Source organism: Amblyraja radiata, chromosome 10, assembly GCF_010909765.2.
Source record: "Amblyraja radiata isolate CabotCenter1 chromosome 10, sAmbRad1.1.pri, whole genome shotgun sequence".
Lineage (NCBI taxonomy): Eukaryota > Metazoa > Chordata > Chondrichthyes > Rajiformes > Rajidae > Amblyraja > Amblyraja radiata.
Window position 1 is genome coordinate 20,705,533 of NC_045965.1, and position 20,825 is coordinate 20,726,357.

Below are 20,825 nucleotides of genomic sequence, written 5' to 3' on the forward strand. Positions count from 1 at the left end.
AAAAGGATTTGAGTATAGGAGCAGGGAGGTTCTACTGCAGTTCTACAGGGTCTTGGTGAGACCACACCTGGAGTATTGCATACAGTTTTGGTCTCCAAATCTGAGGAAGGACATTATTGCCATAGAGGGAGTGCAGAGAAGGTTCACCAGACTGATTCCTGGGATGTCAGGACTGTCTTATGAAGAAAGACTGGATAGACTTGGTTTATACTCTCTAGAATTTAGGAGAATGAGAGGGGATCTTATAGAAACTTATAAAATTCTTAAGGGGTTGGACAGGCTAGATGCAGGAAGATTGCTCCCGATGTTGGGGAAGTCCTGGACAAGGGGTCACAGCTTAAGGATAAGGGGGAAATCCTTTAAAACCGAGATGAGAATAACTTTTTTCACACAGAGTGGTGAATCTCTGGAACTCTCTGCCACAGAGGGTAGTCGAGGCCAGTTCATTGGCTATATTTAAGAGGGAGTTAGATGTGGCCCTTGTGGCTAAGGGGATCAGAGGGTATGAAGAGAAGGCAGGTACGGGATACTGAGTTGGATGATCAGCCATGATCATATTGAATGGCGGTGCAGGCTCGAAGGGCCGAATGGCCTACTCCTGCACCTAATTTCTATGTTTCTATGATCCTTTGTTTCTACAGATATCTTTAGTCTTATGCACATTCTTTTTCAATAAACACCAACAAATAATTTGTCGTCTTAATTGGCAGGAGCGCCGTCATGTTTGTTTTCAGTGTGTCTGCAGAAGGACACCCAGCTCCCTTTGGACATCAGCATGAAAAATGCTCGTCATTTCTGTTTTTTTCTCAATTTTTCCACATTGCCTTTTGATCACCCATTCACTTTATCCATGTTGTGATTGCAACTTCTTTCCATTCTTATCACTGCGCCACTCCCACTTAGTCCAGTGTCATCAACAAACAGGGAAACGTTCATGATTTGGCGGAGTGGCAATGTGTAAGTAACCCAATAACTTCGTGGTCATTTTTCGAGGAAAGTAGCATTTTATTTCCGGGATCTCTACGTCTTAATCTTTCTTGATTGTACAATGAACCTTTGTTTGAAGATGGAATTGCTCATTTTGCTGATATGGAATATTTTTATTGCATTAAAAACCCCATCAAATTTGCTTATGAATTGTGCTGGCCAGACACATATTTACACCCTAGACCTTTAATCAATGATCCTATATCGCTATAGGATCTTTGCCTTTAATTGCAACGCTGAAGGAAGTGTTTGGATAAATTCTGCAAGATGCGTCCACTTCCCGTCAGCGATGCAAGAATTCCTCCAATTGGTCAACCGCAAGGAGCAGCATCAGCCTGATCCTGGCACCTGATTGGCTGTTGGAGGCCGAGCCCTGCGTTGATTGGTGGGCACGCTGCTCCGGTTGTCTGCGGGAGCCTATCGGGTGGCGGCTTCGCGGTGCGCGCTCGCTGATTGGCGCAGCGGTGGCCGCGCCTGTGCCGGCGCCGCTGATTGGACGGCCTTCGGTCGGCAGGGGGGGAAGGTTGGAGCAACAGGAAGATGGCGGGGATTAAAGGTAGGAAGCGTCTCCTTCACCGCCGTTTCTCCATCACCGCGGAGAGGCCCGGGAGACCGTGCGGCTCCGGCTTCTCGCACCCAGGGTCATCTCGTTCACCGCGGAAACGTTCGACTCGCCCCCGACACCGGACCCCGTCGGGTAGCCGCGGGCCTCCTCCCCAATGTGGCTCCTCTTTCTCTCACACAATGAGAACCGATCCATCTCACCGCACAACGAGAGATTCCTCCCTTCCTTGCCCTGTGGTTCAGAGCCTGAGAGTATCCCCCCTCCCCTCCTCCTCTGTAGGCCATAGTTACCAAAGATCTTAGATAGTTACAACCTCTCTTTGTAGCCAACACCTTCTAATCCAGGCATCATTCTGGTAATCCGCTCTGGACCCTTTCCAAAGCATCCACATCCTTCCTGTACTGAAGTGACCAGAACTACAAGCAATACTCCAAATGTGGCCCAGCCCATGCCCGATAAAGCTACATCATGACTTTCTGATTCATATATTCAATGCCTCAAACAATGAAGGCAAGTATGCCATATATATTCTTTGCCACACGTTTTTTGTTGCCACATTCAGAGAACTTGGATCTCGAGATCCCTCTAAATCACTGCAGCTAAATGTCTTTCCATTAATTGTATAGTTTGCCTGTGTGTGCCGAAGTAAAACACCTCAGTCTTGCTCAGGTTAAATTCCATCTGTCATTTCTTTACCCATTTCTGTAGTTGACAATAGGTGCAGGAGTAGGCCATTCGGCCCTTCAAGCCAGCACAGCCATTCAATGTGAACATGTTTGATCATCCCCAATCAGTACCCCTCCGTTCCTGCCTTCTCCCCATATCCCCTGACTCCGCTATTCTTAAGAGCCCTATCTAGCTCTCTCTTGAAAGTATCCAGAGAACCGGCCTCCACCACCCTCTGAGGCAGAGAATTCCACAGACTCACAACTCTCTCTGAGAAAAAGTGTTTCCTCGTCTCCCTTCTAAATGGCCTTATTCTTAAACTGTGGCCCCTGGTTCTGGACTCCCCCAACATAGGGAACATGTTTCCTGCCTCTAGCGTGTCCAAACCCTTAGCAATCTTATATGTTTCAATAAGATGTCCTTCTAAACTCCAGAGTATACAAGCCCAGCCGCTCCATTCTCTCAGCATATGACAGTCCCGCCATCCCGGAATTAACCTTGTAAACCTACGCTGCGCTCTCTCAATAGCAAGAATGTCCTTCCTCAAATTAGGGGACCAAAACTGCACACAATATTCCAGATGTGGTCTCACTGGGGCCTTAAACAACTGCAGAAGGACCTCTTTGCTCCTGTACTCAATTCCTCTTGTTATAAAGGCCAACATGCCATTCGCTTTCTTCACTGCCTTCATCTAAATAATTGATATATATTGTAAATAGCTGCGGTCCCAGCACTGAGCCTTGCGGTACCCCACTAGTCACCGCCTGCCATTGTGAAAGGGACCCGTTAATCCTTACTCTTTGTTTCCTGTCTGCCAACCAATTTTCTATTCATTTCAGCACTCTACCCCCAATTCCATGTACCCTAAATTTGCCCACTAATCTCCCGTGTGGGACCTTATCAAATGCTTTCTGAAAGTCCAGGTACACTACATCCACTGGCTCTCCCTTGTCCATTTTCCAAGTTACATCCTCAAAAAATTCCAGAAGATTAGTCAAGCATGATTTCCTCTTCGTAAATCTATGCCGACTCGGACCGATCCAGTTACTGCTATCCAAATGTGCTGCTATTTCATCTTTTATAATTGACTCCAGCATTTTCCCACCACTGATGTCAGGCAAACTGGTCTATAATTCCCTGTTTTATCTCTCCCGTCTTTCTTTAAAAAGTGGGATAACATTAGCTACCCACCAATCCACAGGAACTGATCCTGAATCTATATAACATTGTAAAATATCCTGCTGTCCAGTTTGACAGCCTTCCTCACAGTCCCAGCAATCCTCGTATCCTCTGCAAATTTACTAACCATCCCTAAATCTACATTTATATCCAAGTCATTTACATCTTTGAATCCATACTTGCTCTAAAATACTTATCCATGAGGTCCACAAGAATAGTCGCTTCCTTGATTAGCACCACCCAACTTTGCTTCACTAGCTGATATTTTGTTTCTGTGGTGTATTATTTTCTTCTCTTTCCACATCATCCTCATTCAACCACATCATCCTCTTTCAATGCCTTTCCATTGTATTGTTTACTTGAAGTTGCACCTTTTCACAGCTAATGGCCCAGTTGTCAATAATATTATTATTCGTACCAATGGCTTTATTGCTTACCATGCACTGCAGGAATCCTGAAATGTTTTATGTTTCAACTCATTTTCTGACTACACATTTGCTTCTCAAGGAATATATCAAGGAATATTTTAAAACAATTTAAAAAAAAATGATACCAAAATCTAGCTTGATTCATGGGAGTTTTGCAACTGGCGAGATGCAAATTAATTTGAGTAGCAACAAAGGGAAAAATATTTTCAAAATGAATACAACTCTGGACCTAATTTGTGTTTGGATCAATGTCCAATAGAAGAGACCGTTGTGTAGCAATGTGACTTAATAGACCTGATTCCCTTTGATCTATCCATGTTTTAGTTGGAGTGTGCAGAATGAAATTTACATAGAGAGTGTTAACATTCTTTTTTTAAAGAAAATGTTATAACTGGAAATTGCTTGAAATATTCATCCATACTGGTCCCACATAAGAGATTAGTATACAAACCTAAAGCACACTGTATTGGGGGTTCAGTATTGATGTGGATAGAGAACTGGCTGGCAGACAGGAAGCAAAGAGTAGGAGTAAACGGGTCCTTTTCAGAATGGCAGGCAGTGACTAGTGGGGTACCGCAAGGCTCAGTGCTGGGACCCCAGCTATTTACAATATATATTAAAGATTTGGACGAGGGAATTGAATGCAACATCTCCAAATTTGCGGATGACACAAAGCTGGGAGGCAGTGATAGCTGTGAGGAGGATGCTAGGGGGCTGCAAGGTGATTTGGATAGGCTGGGTGAGTGGGCAAATGCATGGCAGATGCAGTATAATGTGGATAAATGTGAGGTTATCAACTTTGGTGGCAAAAACAGGAAAGTAGACTATTATCTGAATGGTGGCCGATTAGGAAAAGGGGGGAAGCAACGAGACCTGGGTGTCATGGTACACCAGTCATTGAAAGTAGGCATGCAGGTGCAGCAGGCAGTGAAGAAAGCGAATGGTATGTTAGCATTCATAGCAAAAGGATTTGAGTATAGGAGCAGGGAGGTTCTACTGCAGTTGTACACGGTCTTGGTGAGACCACACCTGGAGTATTGTGTACAGTTTTGGTCCCCTGATCTGAGGAAAGACATTATTGCCATAGAGGGAGTACAGAGAAGGTTCAACAGACTGATTGCTGGGATGTGATATATATATAAATGACTTTGATATAAATGTAGATGGGTTGGATGAGTACGTTTGCTGACATCGAAATTGAAGGAGTTACAGCGGGATATAGATCAGCTGCAGAAATGGGTGGAGAAATGGCAGATGGAGTTTAACTCGAGCAAGTGCGAGGTGTTGCACTTTGGGAGGCTTAATGTAAGGAGAGGGCAAGGCACGTAACAGCATTGATGTGCAGAGGGATCATGGAGTCCAAGTTCATAGCTTGTTAAAGGTGGCAACATAAGTAGATAAGGTGGTAAAGATGGCATATGATATGTTTGCCCTCATTGCTAGGGACATTGAGTACAAGAAGTCATGATGCAACTATAGAACTTGGGTTTGTAATATTTGTAATATTGCCTGCAGTTCTGTTCGCCACATTACATAGAAACATAGAAACATAGAAAATAGGTGCAGGAGTAGGCCATTCGGCCCTTCGAGCCTGCACCGCCATTCAATATGATCATGGCTGATCATCCAACTCAGTATCCTGTACCTGCCTTCTCTCCATACCCTCTGATCCCTTTAGCCACAAGGGCCACATCTAACTCCCTCTTAAATATAGCCAATGAACTGGCCTCAACTACCTTCTGCGGGAGAGAATTCCAGAGATTCACCACTCTCTGTGTGAGAAAAGTTTTCCTCATCTCGGTCCTAAAAGATTTCCCCCTTATCCTTAAACTGTGACCCCTTGTTCTGGACTTCCCCAACATCGGGAACAATCTTCCTGCATCTAGCCTGTCCAACCCCTTAAGAATTTTGTAAGTTTCTATAAGAGCCCCCCTCAATCTTCTAAATTATAGCGAGTACAAACCGAGTCTATCCAGTCTTTCTTCATATGAAAGTCCTGACATCCCAGGAATCAGTCTGGTGAACCTTCTCTGTACTCCCTCTGTGGCAAGAATGTCTTTCCTCAGATTAGGAGACCAAAACTGTACGCAATACTCCAGGTGTGGTCTCACCAAGACCCTGTACAACTGCAGTAGAACCTCCCTGCTCCTATACTCAAATCCTTTTGCTATGAATGCTAACACACCATTCGCCTTCTTCACTGCCTGCTGCACCTGCATGCCTACTTTTAATGACTGGTGTACCTTGACACCCAGGTCTCGTTGCATCTCCCCCTTTCCTAATCGGCCACCATTCAGATAATAATCTACTTTCCTGTTTTTGCCACCAAAGTGGATAACCTCACATTTATCCATATTATACTGCATCTGCCATGCATTTGCCCACTCACCCAGCCTATCCAAGTCACCTTGCAGCCTCCTAGCATCCTCCTCACAGCTAACACTGCCCCCCAGCTTCGTGTCATCCGCAAACTTGGAGATGTTGCATTCAATTCCCTCGTCCAAATCATTAATATATATCGTAAATAGCTGGGGTCCCAGAACTGAGCCTTGTGGTACCCCACTAATCACTGTCTGCCATTGTGAAAAGGACCCATTTACTCCTACTCTTTGCTTCCTGTCTGCCAGCCAGTTCTCTATCCACATCAATACTGAACTCCCAATACAGTGTGCTTTAAGTTTGTATACTAATCTCTTATGTGGGACCTTGTCGAAAGCCTTCTGAAAGTCCAGATATAACACATCCACTGGTTCTCCCTTATCCACTCTACTAGTTACATCCTCAAAAAATTCTATAAGATTCGTCAGACATGATTTACCCTTCATAAATCCATGCTGACTTTGTCCAATGATTTCACCACTTTCCAAATGTGCTGCTATCCCATCTTTAATAACTGATTCTAGCAGTTTCCCCACTACCGATGTTAGACTAACTGGTCTGTAATTCCCCGTTTTCTCTCTCCCTCCCTTTTTAATAAGTGGTGTTACATTAGCTACCCTCCTATCCTCAGGAACTACTCCAGAATCTAAAGAGTTTTGAAAAATTATCACTAATGCATCCACTATTTCTGGGGCTACTTCCTTAAGTACTCTGGGATGCCGCCTATCTGGCCCTGGGGATTTATCGGCCTTTAATCCATTCAATTTACCTAACACCACTTCCCGGCTAACCTGGATTTCACTCAGTTCCTCCATCTCATTTGACCCCCGGTCCCCTGCTATCTCCGGCAGATTATTTATGTCTTCCTTAGTGAAGACAGAACCAAAGTAGTTATTCAATTGGTCTGCCATGTCCTTGTTCCCCATGATCAATTCACCCGTTTCTGACTGCAAGGGACCTACATTTGTTTTAACTAATCTTTTTCTCTTCACATATCTATAAAAGCTTGTGCAGTCAGTTTTTATGTTCCCTGACAGTTTTCTTTCATAATCTATTTTCCCTTTCCTAATTAAGCCCTTTATCCTCATCTGCTGGTCTCTGAATTTCTCCCAGTCCTCTGGTAGGCTGCTTTTTCTGGCTAATTTGTACGCTTCATCTTTTGTTTTGATACTATCCCTGACAGGAACGATGTGGAAGCTTTGGACGCAGAGGAGGTTTACCAGAATGTTGCCTGAATTAGATGGTTTCAGCAACAGGAACAGGTTGGATAGACATGGATTGTTTTCTCTAGCACGCCAGAGGTTGAGGGGAGACTTGATAAAGTATATAAAATTATGAGAGGCATAGATAGGGTAGACAGTCAAACCCTATTCCCAGGGTGGACATATCCAACACTATAAGGCATAGCTACATGGCGAGGGGAGGAAAGTTTAATGGAGATGAGCTGGGCAAGATTTTTTACACTCAGGGGGATCGGAGCCTGGACACATTGCCATGGGTGGTGTTGGAGGCAGATTTGATAGTGGCATGTAAGAGACTTTTGGAGAGGCACATGGACATAAAGGAATAGATGGATATGGATCCTGTACGGTCAGATGAGATGTTCAGCACGGCATCATGCTCGGCACAAACACTGTGGGCCGAAGGGCCCATTCTTGTGTGTACTGTTCTATGTTCAGTCTAAAGAAAGGCCCTGACCTGAAATGTCATCTATCCATATTCTCCAAGAATGATGCCTGACCTGCTGACTTATTCCACCATTTTGTGTCTTTCCTTGGTAAACCAGCATCTGCAGTTTCTTGTTTCTGCTTGGCGAGATAACATGCCCTTTCCATTTTTGTTGCAGCTCTGGTTGGTTTATCCTTCAGTGGTGCCATTGGCCTGACTTTTCTCATGTTAGGATGTGCTCTTGAACAATATGGGTAAGTTTGTGGGTCAAAAGATTTCTGCCTTTTTTTTAAATACTGTGTATGTTGTTTGTTCTTTTCAATGGGGTTTTTCTTACGTCAGAAATTACACAATGTGATTTGCTATCACTCCTCAGCAGTTTCTCTTTTGATTTCCAATTTGTAGAGAACATCAGGCTGAAACAAACGCCACCCTGATAAAGAATGCCTAGTATGCTTATTGTCTGAACTTTTTAGTCTATATCTATCTATATCACTATTTTCTGTGTCACTCTATGAATTAAAATACCCCAGAAAGCAAATGGATTCTCAAATGGATTATTGTGGTGTTTAAAGTCCAGAATTCATACCTTTGACAACCATGTTGTTATCAACATTAACATGCAGAGTTTATTGAAGGAAAAAAACTGATAGGAGTTTTGATTATTCTTCAGTGGTTCTTGTAGAAATGTGATAAGTATGGACTAGCTAGATCCACACATTAAGAACTGCTACTTGGGCAATACAAGACAGTGAGGATTAGTTAAAGTGTAGCTCAGCATGTGCTGACGTCTTCTGAAGATGAACAGCATTGGAGTTATAAAGCAAATGCAACATTGAAAATTTCATTTTGTTGTTCTGTCATTGTTTAAGAATGATGCACGTGTGTCTTGTGAAATCCAGAGCAATATGCTCTATGGCCCAGAACGTAATTATGTGAACATCGTGTGGCTATCTTCAAAGTGAGCTTTCATGTTTATAAATAGACATTTTTGAAATCGAAACAAAAATATCTGATATTATGATGTATAATAAGTTTTGGGTCAAGGATAATGTTCTTCTATGTAATAGTTCATCACAGATTTATCAGTATTATTGGTGATCCTGGGCTATTAGAGCACTGGAAATGCTGCCTGGACTCTGGTTGGACTGAGATGGTTTAGGGCCTGTCAAAGCTCTGAGGAAAAATTAGAGGTCTAGGATATTTGATTTCTACAAAAAGGCAAGTTGCTAGAATATTGTTAAAGGGACCGTAAGAGGGTTGTCGATGGTAAGAGAATATTGGTGGTACTGGGATTGGAGGATGCAGGGAAATATTCTAATGTCTATTGGGTTTGATGAACCCAGCAGAGCAGGGAAAAGGACAAGAAAAGGATATTCAGTGTGAACAATGCCTTTAAGTGGCAACAATGTCGATATTATGTGCACACGAGATGCACAAGATCTCTGCTGTCAAATAATTGGCATTCCAAAGGAATGGATCAAATGGTGATGAGTAGAAATTGAGTGTTATCATTCCTTGTTAATGTACCTTTCATTCTGCTGGGTTCATCAACTCTCATCCAAGATGGCGCCTGCCTGCGGCGACTTTTGCGGAGCTCCGGAAAATAAAAGGCTCAACTACAACTTCCAACAACTTACCTGGATCAGAAAAACGGCAGAAATCGGTGCCGTTTCGGACAAGCTGCTTGAGCACCTCAAGGCTCTCGCAATTTCGCGAAATCCCGCAGCTGCGGGAACCGCGGACTTTAAACTTTCCCACGCTGGCTGTGGAACTCCCGACCCGACTGCGGATCACAGGTACTGTACCTTGAAACGCCGGGATGACCCCCAGAGCCGACGGGCTGGATCTCCCAGCAACAACGGAGCTGCAGTTGCCGACTTTGAGGGAACCCCTGTTCGTTACGGAGCTGGAGCTGCCGTCTGTGAGGGAATCCCCGTTCCAGCGCAGGTCCGCAGAAACAGCAGGTACAGCAAGTACAGTACCTGGAAACAAAGGGGAAGCCTCCATTGTGTCCGGAAACGTGGCCGTCGGGCAGGACTTCAGGTCAGAATGAAGCGCAGGGGACTTCGGCCCCCTCTCCCAACTATCCTACTGGCTAATGTACAGTCCCTTGAAAACAAAGTGGAGGACTTAAGGGCAAGACTGCTTTATCAAAGGGAGCTGAGGGAATGCTCTGTGTTCTGTTTCACAGAGACATGGCTCACCCCCAGCTCCCCAGACTCAGCGGTCCAGCCTGAAGGGTTCTCCATCCACCGCATGGACCGTACCCTGGCTTCTGGGAAAGGGAGAGGAGGGGGCGTCTGCCTCATGGTCAACTCTGCGTGGTGTTCCGACGTGGCAGTCCTGTCCAACTCCTGCTCTCCACACCTCGAACATTTGGCGGTGAAGTGCCGTCCCTTCTACCCCCCGAGAGAATTCACCTCCGTTATCCTGACCGCGGTCTACATCCCACCCCAGGCAGACGTCCGTCTGGCACTGGAGGAGCTGCACGCCGTGGTCAACAAACACCAGACGTCTTACCCCGAGGCATTTACCACCATTGCTGGGGACTTCAATAAGGCGAACCTCAAGAAATCACTCCCCAACTTCCACCAACATGTCTCCTGCTGCACCAGAGGACCTAACACCCTCGACCACTGCTACACCACCATCAAGAATGCCTATCGTTCTATCCCTCGCCCTCACTTCGGTAAGTCCGACCATACCGCGGTGCTGCTTCTTCCTGCCTACAAGCAGCAATTAAAGAGCGCACCCCCAGAAGTGAGGACAGCACAGAGCTGGTCGGGGGGGGCAGAAGAACAACTCCAGGACTGTTTGGAGTCTGTAGACTGGGCAATGTTCAAGGACTCGGCAACGGACTTGAACGAATATGCCACAGTCGTTACAGACTTCATAAAGAAATGTGTGGAGGACTGCATCCCTACAAAAACCTTCCGAGTGTTTCCCAATCAGAAACCTTGGATGAACTTTGAGATCCACACTCTCCTGAAGTCCAGACACAGGGCATTCACATCCAACGATACAGTGGCCTACATGAAGACCAGATACGACCTTGGTAAGGCCATCAAAAAGGCCAAAAGGGACTTCTGCTCCAAACTGGAGGACGAGACAGATGTTCGGCAGCTGTGGCATGGTCTGAATGCAATCACCTCCTACAAGGCAAAACCAGGAGGCAGCTCGAATGCTGGTGTAACATCACTCCCTGACGAGCTCAATGCGTTTTACGCACGCTTTGACAGGGAGAATACTGATGTGCCTTCCCGATCCCCCATTCGCTGTGATGGCATTTCAGTCTCAGTCACAGAGGCTGATGTCTGGAAATCCTTCAGAGGGGTGAACCCCCGAAAAGCACCTGGACCTGATGGTATACCCGGCCGTGTTCTAAAAACCTGTGCGGACCAACTGGCGGGAGTTTTTACGGACATTTTCAACCTCTCACTTCTGAGGTCTGAGGTCCCCACCTGCTTTAAAAGGGCATCAATTATACCGGTGCCCAAGAAGAGTAAGGTGACGTGCCTCAATGACTATCGACCAGTGGCACTAACGCCGGTGGTGATGAAGTGCTTTGAGAGGTTGATCATGGAGCAAATCAACTCCTACATCGACAAAAACCTGGACCCACTGCAGTTCGCGTACCGCCACAACAGATCAACGGTGGATGCGATCTCGCTGGCCCTCCACTCCGCACTGGACCACTTGGACAACAAAAACTCATATGTCAGGCTGTTATTCATTGATTACAGCTCGGCATTTAACACAATCATCCCCTCCAAACTGGTTACCAAACTCGCAGAACTGGTTCTCTGCGCATCCCTCTGCAACTGGATCCTCGACTTCCTCGTCCACAGACCACAGTCTGTTCGTATTGGTGGAAATGTGTCAGCCTCAATAACAATCAGCACGGGAGCACCTCAAGGCTGCGTGCTCAGCCCCCTGCTGTACTCACTCTATACCCATGACTGCGTAGCGAACCACAGTGCGAACTCCATCATCAAGTTCGCTGACGACACCACTATTGTGGGGCGTATCACTGATGGGGATGAGTCAGAGTACAGAAGAGAGATCGAGCAACTGTCCATATGGTGCCAGCGCAATAACCTGGCCCTGAACACCAGCAAAACCAAGGAACTGATTGTGGACTTTGGAAGGAGTAGGAGGGGGACCCACAGCCCCATTTATATCAACGGGTCGATGGTTGAAAGGGTCAAGAACTTCAAATTCCTGGGGGTGCACATCTCTGAAGATCTTTCCTGGTCCGAGAACACGAACGCAATTATCAAAAAAGCTCATCAGCGCCTCTACTTCCTGAGAAGATTACGGAGAGTCGGATTGTCAAGGAAGACTCTCTCTAACTTCTACAGGTGCACAGTCGAGAGCATGCTGACCGGTTGCATCGTGGCTTGGTTCGGAAATTTGAGCGCCCTGGAGAGGAAAAGATTACAAAAAGTAGTAAACACTGCCCAGTCCATCATCGGCTCTGACCTTCCTTCCATCGAGGGGATTTATCGCAGTCGCTGCCTCAAAAAGGCTGGCAGTATCATCAAAGACCCACACCATCCTGGCCACACACTGATCTCCCTGCTACCTTCAGGTAGAAGATACAGGAGCCTGAAGACTGCAACAACCAGGTTCAGGAATAGCTACTTCCCCTCAGCCATCAGGTTATTAAACCTGGCTCGGACAAAACTCTGATTATTAGCAAACACTTTCTGTTATTTGCACTTACAGTTTATTTATTCATGTGTGTATATATTTATATCATGGTATATGGACACATTTATCTGTTTTGTAGTAAATGCCTACTATTTTCTGTGTGCTTAAGCAAAGCAAGAATTTCATTGTCCTATACAGGGACACATGACAATAAACTCACTTGAACTTGAACTTGAATTAAAGTTTGGGACTATAGCTTTCTTTCAATTGTTCTTTTCCCACAGGCTAAAGATTCAAATCTCAGATTGGCCGTCTACTATTTTTCTACTCTACATTATGACTATTAATTTAAGGTTCCTCTATTGAAAGGCCTGAAAGTTTGTAAAATGAACAAAATTATGGTACTAAACCAAAATTAATTGGGCATTATCAAATAGACGTAGTTCCCTTGGTGCCTTGGTGCTTTTCATCTACCCAGCACATAATTCTTCCACATTTTCGCTACTTTATCACAACCCCACCACCTGTCACATCTCCCTTTTGCAAGAACCACTCTCCGTGATTCTTTAGTTTGCCCATCCATCCTTTCCCCAAGCACTTTTCTCTTCAATGATAGGATCTGCAACACCTGTCCTTACACATCCTCCCTCACCATCATCTACGGCCTAAACCGCCCACCAGGTGACTCAAAGATTCACACGTACCTTCTGCAACCTCGTCTATTGCAGTTGGTGCTCTCGATGTGGTCTCAACATTGGCGAGACCTAGTGCAGTCTGGCAACCAGTTTGCCAAGTGGTCTCCACTCTGTCTGCAATGGCCATCTTGAGCTTGTTAGCCATTTCAACTCCCCTCCCCATATCCACACTGACCAGTCTGTCCCTAGCATTCTTTACTACCACATTGAGGCCAAATATAATCGAGCAACAGCCAGCACCTTGTATTTCGCTTGGGCGGTCTACAACCCAACAGCATGAATATTGAATTCTCCAGTTTCAAGTAATCCACACTCTTCTGGTTCCTTTCTCTCTTCTGATCAACCTAGGTCCTCTTGCACACTGTTCTTTACACAATGTTCTTCCTAAACACCCTCCTCACCTCCTGGCCCCAAGTTACCAGTTTCTTTCCCCTCCCCTACCCGGTTCCATCTGCCTACCGTAGACATATTCAGCCGACTTAGTCTCTATCCCCCCCCCCCACCCCCCAACAACCATCAATGTTCCTATCTACTCAGCATACCTCTCTTGTCTCGTTTCACTCATCATATTTTTTCTATCAGATTCCATAATCTGCTCCTCTGTTGTCTCCTATACACCTCCCAGCCTCTGTTATTATCACAGGTACGCAAAAAAGCTGGAGAAACTCAGCGGGTGCAGCAGCATCTATGGAGCGAAGGAATCCTTTGTTGCCCACTCTCTGTTATTATCACCATCTTTCCATCTGCACATCAACTCCTCCCTTGCATCCACCTATTGCTTGCAATCTCCTGCTTCACCCCTCCTCACCCCTCTTTCTACTGACGACCTCCCCTACATTTTCAGTCCTGATGCAGGGTCTCGATCTGAAGGGTTGACCATTCCTTTGCATCCACAGATTCAGTCCGCCTACGCAGTTCATCCAACAGTACGTTTGTTTGCACCAGATGCTTGAATCTGAAGGCTCTGTGCCTCCAATATACAATCTGGCATTAAATAGAAGCATAGACAAACCTTTTTTTTCTGTAGAATTCATTGCAAGTTTCAAATATCATACTCATTAACGATATTTAACCTCTTTTTTAAATCCACTACAGAGTTTACTGGCCACTGTTTGTGCTGATATTTTACGTCCTGTCACCTATCCCGAACTTTATTGCACGAAGATTGGGTGATGACACCGATGCAGCAAGCAGTGCCTGTCGTGAGCTTGCGTATTTTTTCACCACGGGGATCGTTGTTTCTGCCTTTGGGCTCCCGGTAATTCTTGCTCGAGTGTCAGTGGTAAGTCCTCCCTTAATGTTGATTGACAAATGTCTTGTAATTCAGCCTTATCACCCACTTGTAATTTTTAAGGTTGCCAAAAATAGAATACCTGTGGTGTAGGATGGAAATTAACCTGGTTTATGGTGAAATATAGAGTCAAAAGCATAGTTTAAAGCAGGGGTTGGCAACCTTGTTCTACATAGGGGCCAGGACACATGTCTGTGAGCGGATGGCGGGCCACACCTATCACGTGTACACATGGATCCTGCCCCGGATGGCAGGCATCAAATCACGTGTTCACAGGAGGTGCGCGGTCGTGCCGGCGGCTTTGCGCAGGATGCGGTACAGCCAGAGCTCGGCGGGCTGGATGATTCCGGGCCGCAATCGGCCCGAGGGCCGTAGGTCCGGCGACCTACGGCCCTCGGGCCGATTGCGGCCCCTGGTCTAAAGAGTGAAGTTGAACTTGGCAGGTTCTTGTAATATGGAGATGGAAGAAGTGGTCTTAGTGATGCTGCAGCTCAGTGGTCATCAACTCAACAATGTCATTCAGCATATTGCAAACAGTTTGGTTTAACTAGAAACATTGCCAGAGAGAGGGATGGAATGAGGAAATGGGGTGGAATTTCATGATTGAGGAAAGGCGTTTTTAATGGTGACTACATCTTCCAAACATTTGACATTTGATCTCTACTCTTTCTCTATTGCATGTTGAAGAAGCATTCTCGTAACACAGAGAGCAGTGAGTTAGGACTAGGGTGATGTTTTTGTACATATAAAAACTGACAGTGTTTTTGGGTGATGCTATTGAGGGGACATTTAAAGAAAATGACCGTAATAGGCCAAGGAATGCAGAACATAAAGCAGAATAGCATATGAATAGTGAACAAACTGAACATTTGTTTCTGTATTGTACATCAAAGAAAGTATTTAAAATTTGAGAATAAATTTATATATTTAGGTTACAAAATAGCTTTAAGTAATCTTTCGTTGAATATCTTAGAGAGAGTTTCAAAAATGCAGAACAACAAATTAATAAATATGCAAAAATATCTGTTGTTAAGATAAGTATTTGCTCTTTGGTTGGTGTAACATTTAATGTAAGAGAATCCTCACATTTATATCTGCAGGTACTGAAAATCTGAAAGTAAATATATAGGTATACCTCAACCCTCCAGCCTCCTTTGCTCCAGGAAAAATAACACAGCCTGTTTCATTAAAGACTTCCAGTTGAAGCAATACCCTGATGAATCCCCTCCGCTCTCTCTACAATACAACCATTTACATTCTTTAGCACAGTAATCAGAACTGCATACAATACTCCGAGTATGGCCTAATGGTGTTGATGTAAGAAATTCCAAACATTATGAGAATTTGGCAAGTTTGTAAATCATTCAACCCACAAGCTTGTACACTGGGGAAGCATGATGGGAAAAGAGACCAACATAGTGAAGATAACATTCAGATCATGTTAGGAGAAGCAATGGATAGATTTAGGTAGTGTTTCGATTGCAAGGCATAGCTAGCTAGAGTAAAAATAAACCATAGCAGCTTGTAAACTAGGTTAAGGGCAATAAAACTGACCAGGAAATAACAGAAACCTTTTATTGCACCTGTTTATCAGACAAGTGGGAGAATGGTTTTCTAAATATGAGGAAATGGAAAGTTAAAGATAACTGGGAAAAACAAGATTGAAAGGCTACAAAGAGACGTTGATCACTGATGAATTATTTTAAAAATGTGAAATCTGCATGTCACCAATTTGTCACAAACCTACAAAAAGTCTGTAGGCGTTGTGCATCATTGAAACACTTTAGGTTCTCTCAGAGTGATTCCCCCGTATATACTGTTAAGATCTTGAAAATCTGACTTGTTTGAGAAACTCACCACTGCTCTACAAGGTGTTTTTTGTGTCTGTTCCTATCTGAACCAAAATGAAGAGGTCAACTGTGACTACGTGAGGGCCAGATTCAGGGTACACGCTAAACACACAATTCCCAGGTGCTTTGAAAAGTTAAAACATAACATCCCAACTTTCATATTCTCTGCTTCAGTCCATGAAGTATGCCATGTATTATTCATCAACTTGTGTCACCACTATTGGGGAACTGTGGACTTCAACACCAAGGTCCCTCTGTTCATCAACTTTTCTTAGCACTGTACCATTTGCTATATATGTCCTAACACTATCTGACTTCTCAAATCTCACCTGAATGGGTTTAAATTTAATCTACTAATGCTCTGGCCAACATCGCATCTGGTCAATATGTTGCTTTAACATAAAACAATTTCCATGCTAATGCACAACATCACCAACTTGAACTGCATCTGCAACTTTACTGCTAGAATATCGTTAGAATATATTGCAAACAATAAAGGTCTGGCACTAATGCCTGCAGTACACTACTGGGCATCCAATCAGAAAAACATCCGTTCACCACTACCTTGTGTCTCCTATTGCCACGCCAAATTTAGATCCATTTAACCAGATTGTCTTGGATGCCATGTGCCTTAACCTTTTAGAGCAGCCTACAATGCAGGACATTGTCAAATGCCTTAGTTTAATTTAGTTTAGAGAAACAGCGCTAAAACAGGTGCTTCGGCCCACCGGGTCCGTGCCGACCAGAGATCCCCGCATATTAACACTATCCTACACACACTAGGGACAATTTTTACATATTTACCAAGCCAATTAACCAATAAACCTGTACGTCTTTGGAGTGTGGGAGGAAACCGAAGATCTCGGAGAAAACCCACGAGGTCACGGGGAGAAAGTACAAACTCCGTACCGACAGCGGGTCGGGATCGAACCCGGGTCTACGGCGCTGCATTCGCTGTAAGGCAGCAACTCAGCCGCTGCGCCAGCGTGCCGACCTTATTAAAGGCCTTATTAACGCCCATGTGACTATTCCCCTGTTTCATCAATATTCTTACTTAATTCTTCGAAACAAAATGCAATCAAATTAATGAGCCAGTATTTTACCCATACTAACTATGCTTGATCAGCCTTTCCAAATAAACATATATAATTTCACTGCTTTTTCTTCATTAATTTCCCTATCTCTGATATAAGCACGATACTATCATTTTACACATTAAGGAATTTATTTGCAGTTGCCTGTACCTACAGCTGCACATGCAAAGAAAAAAAATTAGTTCACGGTTGCAAAAGCAGAAAAAATAGATTGAAATTGCTACAATCTAAATTAAAGAGAAAATGTAAATATAACTATTTGAATTTCTATGTAATTTAATCGATATGTTGAAGTAAATGTTAATTATTTAATCGACCCATGGATTGTCATCTGGTCAACTCTCACATAGTTTACAAACTACATTAATTGATTCAATGTACATTCAACAATGGGAGTAATTTTCTTCATTACGGAGAGAAAAAATATGTAAAGATTGAAATTGAGCCAATAATAGCTTTATGGGTAGCTATTTTTTGTGGATATGTGTATTTGAATGTGCATGCTGCACCACGGTACAGGTATTGTTCAATTTTTAAAATCTACTTTGCTGAGAGATTGTTATTCTGTTTTTCATATTTCAGATCCAGTGGGGAGCCTGTGGACTCGTGCTGGCAGGCAATGCTGTAATCTTTCTCACTATTTTGGGCTTTTTCCTAGTGTTTGGTAGAGGGGATGACTTTAGTTGGGAGCAGTGGTAGTGTTGAGATGGACCCTGGATATGATGACCCTTTGATTGGCATTGAAGCTGAACTTGCTGAGACTCCCAACTTTAAAGTACAGTGTACACTATCTGCAAGTATAACATTGAAAAGTAACTAAAATCATTAAGACCCAAAATTCATTAATGTGCTTAATTTAGTGAGTTCACACCCTAGCTTTTTACTAAACTGTCTAATACCCAAAATGGCAATTTTTTCGTAAAGAAAAAGAGGGTCCCTGCATACATTTACTCATGTGGACCAATAAACAGAACGAATTATAGGTTGCCATCTACTCAGTTGAGAGAAGAAAATACTACTTGGCGCCTTGAAACTTGCATCAGATTTTTTGTTAATGCACCTTATAAATAAAACAAAAACTAACAGAAAAGTTCTGGTGTGATGAGTACATGGTTATGTCAATTGTAATTGACTGGATTTATCATTTTCCCCCCTTTGGAGGTACAGGAAGATATAAATCTGTCAAGTAGTTAGTTATTTATCTTGCCTCACTTTAGGAAGATGACCATAACTATTGACATGGAATTTAGCTTGGTGTCAGAACTTTTTAAAGTGCATCTTATCAACTATATATTTGTTCCTATGAATAAAATGCCATCATTTATTCCTTTAGAAGTCTCAGTCTTTGCCATTTTGTTATGCTTGTACAGATTCATAAAGAGCCAGATTGTATTATTTAAAATGCAAAGTATTTAAGATCTTCAGGATCTTTTTCTTTGAGAATCTATGTGCAAGTCAAAGGGTTTGAATTGTTAAGCAACAGTAGCACTACTCAAAATCTTGACAACTTTTGTATTGTAATAAGTGTTCTGCCCTTTCTAATACCTACGGGCTCATATTTTGATTGTCTCCATGAGGAATATACTGTGCCCAGTTCAAACAGACTTGAAATGTAAATGTCTGGAAGGTAGTTGATGGGATAATGGCAAATTGCCTATTTGTCAATAATAATATGACAGTAAATTACAGATGGACATGCTGGTTATTGTGTACTCCGAGATGGGTTTAATTTCATCATTAAACCAGGCCCAAAGGTCCATGTATAAATGCAACATTAAATGCCATACTAATTTGTTGCATCTAATTGCTACTATGCTTTACCTATTGGTGTTGATAACATTTATTGGTGGGGTTTTTTTCATATGGAACCAAATATATGAAATTCATTAAATTTAAATCATGTGACCATCTTCCAACTTTCTGTATTTGTTTCCCAGATTGATCTTGCAACTTGCAGGCTAGTCCATAGGGGAAGCTTTTTGTTTTGGGGGAGGCTTTGACTACACATTATAGCATATGTCAGATGAAATTATAAATGGTTAGAGTTTGATAATATTAGATGAATGTCCTATGTGTGTATGATATTTGTCTCCTTATTTAATGCAGGCATTAAGTATTTAAAAGCATGCTTTCTATATCAATACATTAATATTGCCCAAAACCAATTTTTGGCCTTGTCCTTTAAAATGTATCCAAAATCTAATTGGACAAAACAATTCTGCAGAGAGCTATCTTTCCATTGTGTTGTTTGTCTCTTTGATATCTTAAATTATAGTCTCTAGAAAAGCTAAATTGTAAACCAAATATTTATCAAATGTTAAAGTCGGGTGTAAAGTAAATTGGGGATGAAGATTATGCATGTCTTAACTAATGGCATTTTGTCATTGCCCATATAAAAACTGAAATAGTGTAAAATAATTAACACTTTTAATTTGTATGCTGATGGGACACAGCTCATAAATCAATTCAAAAGATAGACACAAAATGCTGGAGTAACTCAGCGGGACAAGCAGCATCTCTGGAGAGAAGGAATGGGTGACGTTTCAGGTTGAGACCCAAAACATCACCCATTCCTTCTCTCCAGAGATGATGCCTGTCTCCATGAGTTACTCCAGCATTTTGTGTCTATCTTCGGTGTAAACCAGCATCTGCAGTTCCTTCCTACTCATAAATCAATTCCTTACCTTCAGATTGTTGAATGTTACACTGTTGGTAACTGGTTTTAACTATTCACGTTCATTTGATATAATAAAACATTCAAGAATAACATTGATGAATAACTTTCAAATTTAGAAGACTTGGTTTTTTTTAAATAGACTTTTTGTGGAGGCAGAATTTTTAAATGGGTTTCCCCTATTGGTTGAAGTTTCTTATTATGACTATGTAAGAATATTGTAAGCTTCAAATGCCATAAATTGCTTTTAAACTTTTGTACGTGAATTGTTTATTGTCAATAAATTTTCAACACTTTTTTTCCACTTCACACACTGTAAATTAAACTAATTGTAAAACGATGAATGAAGTTATTATCTCAAATTGATTCTTATACTTTTGTGTTTGAATTTAAATATATGTTAATAAAATGCTTTTTTTTGGTTATTTGAATTGTTTATATATCAGCGGGATTAATACTGGGGAATCAAGCTTCCCATTTCAACACTGATAGCACCTATATTAAAATGTGGTAGAAAATAGGTTACATTTTCAGTTATTTTGTTTTAACAATGTGTCCTGCTCTTTACCATCCTCTTATATACTGGTGTAATATTTCAAATCCTGGCGTAAGTTACATGCCAATTTATTGCTATTTCTATTCTTGTATTTGTACTTATGATGGAGTAACAGCACCATGTTTTAAATTATCGTT

General features: G+C 42.8%; 1 protein-coding gene across 1 annotated transcript; it reads left to right on the forward strand.

Annotated features, from left to right (window-relative positions):
• Positions 1 to 1,467: 1,467 nt before the first annotated feature.
• Positions 1,468 to 20,557, forward strand: leprot. The gene is made up of 4 exons (XM_033028306.1): positions 1,468 to 1,543; positions 8,051 to 8,126; positions 14,319 to 14,505; positions 18,041 to 20,557. Exons 1-4 carry the CDS (start codon positions 1,528 to 1,530, stop codon positions 18,155 to 18,157), a joined length of 396 nt encoding a protein of 131 aa, XP_032884197.1. The 5' UTR covers positions 1,468 to 1,527; the 3' UTR covers positions 18,158 to 20,557.
• Positions 20,558 to 20,825: the final 268 nt, after the last annotated feature.